Source organism: Odocoileus virginianus, chromosome 11 (genome assembly GCF_023699985.2).
Source record: "Odocoileus virginianus isolate 20LAN1187 ecotype Illinois chromosome 11, Ovbor_1.2, whole genome shotgun sequence".
In the NCBI taxonomy this organism is placed as follows: Eukaryota; Metazoa; Chordata; class Mammalia; order Artiodactyla; family Cervidae; genus Odocoileus; species Odocoileus virginianus.
In genome coordinates this window covers 29,171,401-29,175,538 of record NC_069684.1, presented here as the reverse complement: position 1 = coordinate 29,175,538, position 4,138 = coordinate 29,171,401, and the positions used below count along the sequence as shown (strand labels likewise).

The window sequence follows — 4,138 nt, the reverse complement described above, 5'->3', positions numbered from 1 at the left end:
GCTCTCAGTTCTGGGCAGGACTCTGGGGCACCACTGCCAGCAGCTGGGCAGTCAGGCATACGTGGCCTCAGGTGGGGGCTACAGTCAGGGCCCACCCCTTACTCCTGCGTTCCCTTTACCTGTCCAAGCTCCTCCTTGGCACTGGGTGCTGGGCTGACAGGGTGTGGGAATGGGGACACAGGAGACTCAGCCACTCTGCTCTCCACCCACAGCCTAGCCCCCAGGGAGTCCATAAGCAGGCCAGCCGCCCAGCATAAGCCCTACTTTGGCTGAGTGTCACCAGGTCCCCCTTGCAGCATGTGGGAGCTGCCAAATAAGCTGTGGAGCAAAGTACAGAGCACATGTCCTCCACACACCCACCTCCATTTTGCCCAGGTACCCTCTGCCCTTTGGCATCAACCAGAAATGGCCAGATATCTGTGGCAGGGATCCCCCTGCTCAAAGAGGAGCCCAGGCCCAAGGCGGGAACCTCAGGGTCACCTGCCTCCCACAGCCAACCTGGGCCTGTGTCCCCTTCAGGAGAGGTGCTTCAGAGGAGAAGCAAGTGCCAAGGGTGAAGTTGGGCTGCCTTCTATCTCAATCCAAAGTCACCTGATATTTCCACCCCCAGAGCCCCTCACCTAATCCATCCCAGGGGTGACCAGGGGCTCTCAGGGCTGTCTTGGGCTGACTCCAAGCCAAGCCTGCCCATTATCTTCCTGCTTCCTGGATGGGCCCCTCTCTGGGTCACCAAAGGCTTCCTGTGCTGTGGCCTTCTTGAGCAGGTCCACCAAGCAGGCCACTCAAAGCTGCGAGTCCCTGCCAAGACCTTTGTTAGGCCCCTGTGATTCCCAGCCGCGCTCGGACGTGGCTGCTGTCCAGGGAACTGTGCTCCTGGATTTGAACTCCAGCTAATGCGCCCTGATGCCAACTGCTGGCTCCCAAGACTGAAGCCCTGCTCCCCCTTGGACCTTCCTGGATCCTTCCCTGCCCCTAGAAGGCAGCCCCAGCCCCACCCCCTCGCTCAGTCCCTACAGAACGGGATTCCTGGCTGCAGAGAATCAGAGGACAGTGACTGTTCTGGGTGGAGGGAGGCTCCAAGCAGCCACTCCCCTAGGGACCCAGGGTGGGGCTGGCCCCCAAGTCATCACTGGCCCTCAGCTGGACTGACCAGGGACCAGGATCAGCCATTCCACTAGTGGGTCTGAGCTGGTACAGCATTCATGTGGGCTCCAGGCAGGGGCCTCATGTCTGCCTCCTGGCACCCCTTCCCCATCACTGGCAAAATGCTTAAGGACAGCAGACCTTACAGGTGCCCCCAGGGCTGGAATAGGACAGCATGTGGCTGAGGCTTTCCCCCCTGTCCCATGGGAAGGGTGACCACACACCTGTAAGGAGCATGCCTGGAGCCACTGTGACAGCCAGGGTCAGACTCCCATCCAGATGGGGGTGGAGTGGGGCCATGGCAGCCACCTGTTGGGTCAGAGCACCCCAGATGCTACAGCCTGATAAGCCTTAGCGCCCCAGAGGAGGGGGCACAGAAGCTCCTGGAAGGCATCTCAGGGACTTTGGCTCCCTGAAGCGACCCAAAGCCCAGCCTAGGAGGCGCAGCAGCACCTTTTCCAGCTCTTAAGTCACATGTCCCAGGTGACAGCCTGGGGACTTGCCACATAGGCCAGTAGGTCTAATGCTGAGAGCCCCTCTTCCACCTGAGCAGAGGGAGGTGGCTGTGTCTGCTTCCTCCGTTCCCCCTCCCCTGAGGGCAACAGGTCCCTGCCTGGGAGGGTACCCAGCCCTCTGGAAGCTGCCACACTTGTACATTCTAGAGCTCTCTCGGTATCTGCGCTCCTGGCCTCTGCAAGCCAGCAGCGCGGAGTCGCTGGGGAGGGGGCTGTAGGGAGAGAAGGAGGCTGGGGATGCCAGGGGCGGGGAGGGCGCCGCTCCTTCCTGCCCCCCCGCCCTCGTCCCTGCGGCCTGGGAAAAGGCAGCATATTGAGGCGCGGGGCTCCCAGCATCAGGCCCCGGGATGCTAATGAGGGCGAGCGCGTTCCCACAGCCCGGACATTGTGCCGCGCGGCCCACCTGCTCCTCGGGGAGCGCCCATTGTGCCCGCGCCAATTCACAGGCAATTTAGCGTGCGCTAATGGGCCGGCGCCTTTGTGCGGCCCGCGCCGTCATTGGCCGCGGAGTGTGGGAACGGCCGCGGCACCCGGGCCCCAGGCGCCAGCCCGCCGCCCGCGCCTATATAGGGGCCGGGGTCCGCGCCAGCCCGGGACGCGCCTGCTCCGCTCCCTGCCGCCTTGCCGCCTCGCCTCTCCCCGCGCCAGGCATGGCTCCCAGCACCGTGGCCGTGGAGCTGCTCAGCCCCAAAGAGAAAAACCGAGTAAGTGCGCGGCCGGCTTGGTGCGCGGTCCCCGCGGCCCCCGCGCCGGCGTGGCCCGAGCCCGGCTGACGCCCCCTCCTCCCGCCTGCAGCTACGGAAACCGGTGGTGGAGAAGATGCGCCGCGACCGCATCAACAGCAGCATCGAGCAGTTGAAGCTGCTGCTGGAGCAGGAGTTCGCGCGCCACCAGCCCAACTCCAAGCTAGAGAAGGCCGACATCCTGGAGATGGCCGTCAGTTACCTGAAACACAGCAAAGGTGAGCCGCCCTGCGTCCAGGAGTCGGGCCGCGCGACCGGCTCACCGCCGCCCCGCGCTCCCTGACCCCGTTCACCGGCGACCCCCTCACCGCTGCCCCCCTCCCTGCGCCCCCGGCCCCGTTGCCTGCTACCCCGCTCCCCGTACCCCCCGGCCCGGCTCACCGCGGCCCCCGCTCCCTGCAGCCTTCGCCGCCGCCGCCACCGGCCCCAAGAGCTTGCACCAGGACTACAGCGAAGGCTACTCATGGTGCCTGCAGGAGGCCGTGCAGTTCCTGACTCTGCACGCGGCCAGCGACACGCAGATGAAGCTGCTGTACCATTTCCAGCGACCCCCGGCCGCGCCCGCCGTGCCCGCCAAGGAGCCCAAGGCGCCCAGCCCTACGCCCGCGCCTGCCCCGGCCAAGGCCGCCGCTGCCGCCACTGCGCGACAGCCCGCCTGTGGCCTCTGGCGGCCTTGGTGACCAGCGAGACCCGCGGGCGGCCGCCCAGCCCCGAGGACAAGAGGGCGGGGCGTTCCTCTGGATGGGGAAGAGCCTTCCCATCGGCTGTGCGGCCTCAGGCTTGGATGCACCCCTTCTCCGGAAGGCTCTCTCTCCAGGCTGGCCGGCCAGCAGGAGAGTCATTCTCAGAGAATGTGTGCAGAGTCCTTGTCATTTAGGACAATCAGGGCCCGTCTTCTGCCAAATGTCTGACCCTATGGGGTTGCTCTATGTTTGCATTTCCGCAAGTGACTTCTGGGAAGTCCCCACTGCTGGGGTTCTATGATATTTGTAGATGGCGGGGCGCGGCCAGCCGGCGCCCCGTGCTGTGCGTAGAGGGCTTTCTCAGATCAGGTGCTGCCGTGCCGCATTTGCCTTTTGTGAAGGCAGAACTCAAGGTGTATCCTCATAGGAAGGAAAGCGTCAGCCAGGATGGGCGTGGGGCTGGGCAGAGCCAGGCCGAAAGGCCCTACATCTGCTTGGTTGTCTGGTCGGGGCTCACAGTGGGCTGTGTGGGGCGGGTGGGGGTCTCCGCCGTGATCCTTAAAGGATTTCCGTGTGGGTGGGTGCACGTGGGCACAACTTTGTACTCAGAATTTGTACTCTTGGTCATGTGGGAACCACAGGACTGCTCAGCAGACTGATAATAAAATCCGACTGTTCAGCCCCCTCGCGATCTGTCTCTGTGCCTCACACATGTCCTTGGCGGCCACCAGGCAGGCAGGTCGGCAGGGATGAAGAGGAGTAGGCACTATTGTGATATATGCAGCCACAGGTGGGCGCTGTCCTTGCCAATGACCCTGGACACCCGAAGAAGGGCTGGGCTCCGGCTGAGGAGGGAGGGAGGAGGGGAAGCAGAGGAGAAGCAGGGGTGCTGGGAAGCAGAGTTGACCATCACGGAGGGAAGAGAAGCTGGGAATGAGGAGTGAGGGGACAAGTAGGTGGGGTAGGAAGTGACTGAGAGACAGGGAAACAAGGGAGAGGCAGGCTGGAGGGGAGAGGGTCTCTGAACACCTTGTGTCCCCTTGTGCAGTAAGGG

The 4,138-nt window shown here is 63.9% G+C and overlaps 1 protein-coding gene across 1 annotated transcript; it reads left to right on the top strand.

Annotated features, from left to right (window-relative positions):
- The first annotated feature begins 2,059 nt into the window (after positions 1-2,059).
- HES5 (hes family bHLH transcription factor 5) lies at positions 2,060-3,773 on the top strand. Its single transcript, XM_020873837.2, has 3 exons — positions 2,060-2,362; positions 2,454-2,619; positions 2,804-3,773. Exons 1-3 carry the CDS (start codon positions 2,123-2,125, stop codon positions 3,079-3,081), a joined length of 684 nt encoding a protein of 227 aa, XP_020729496.2. The 5' UTR covers positions 2,060-2,122; the 3' UTR covers positions 3,082-3,773.
- Positions 3,774-4,138: the final 365 nt, after the last annotated feature.

What these genes read in the sequence shown, in the direction of transcription:
- HES5 (XM_020873837.2), top strand. Translation starts at nt 2,123, where the DNA reads ATGGGCCGGCGCCTTTGTGCGGCCCGCGCCGTCATTGGCCGCGGAGTG. An exon ending in GCCCCAAAGAGAAAAACCGA is followed by an intron (nt 2,363 to 2,453) that starts GTAAGTGCGCGG and finishes TCCCGCCTGCAG; the next exon opens with CTACGGAAACCGGTGGTGGA. An exon ending in TTACCTGAAACACAGCAAAG is followed by an intron (nt 2,620 to 2,803) that starts GTGAGCCGCCCT and finishes CGCTCCCTGCAG; the next exon opens with CCTTCGCCGCCGCCGCCACC.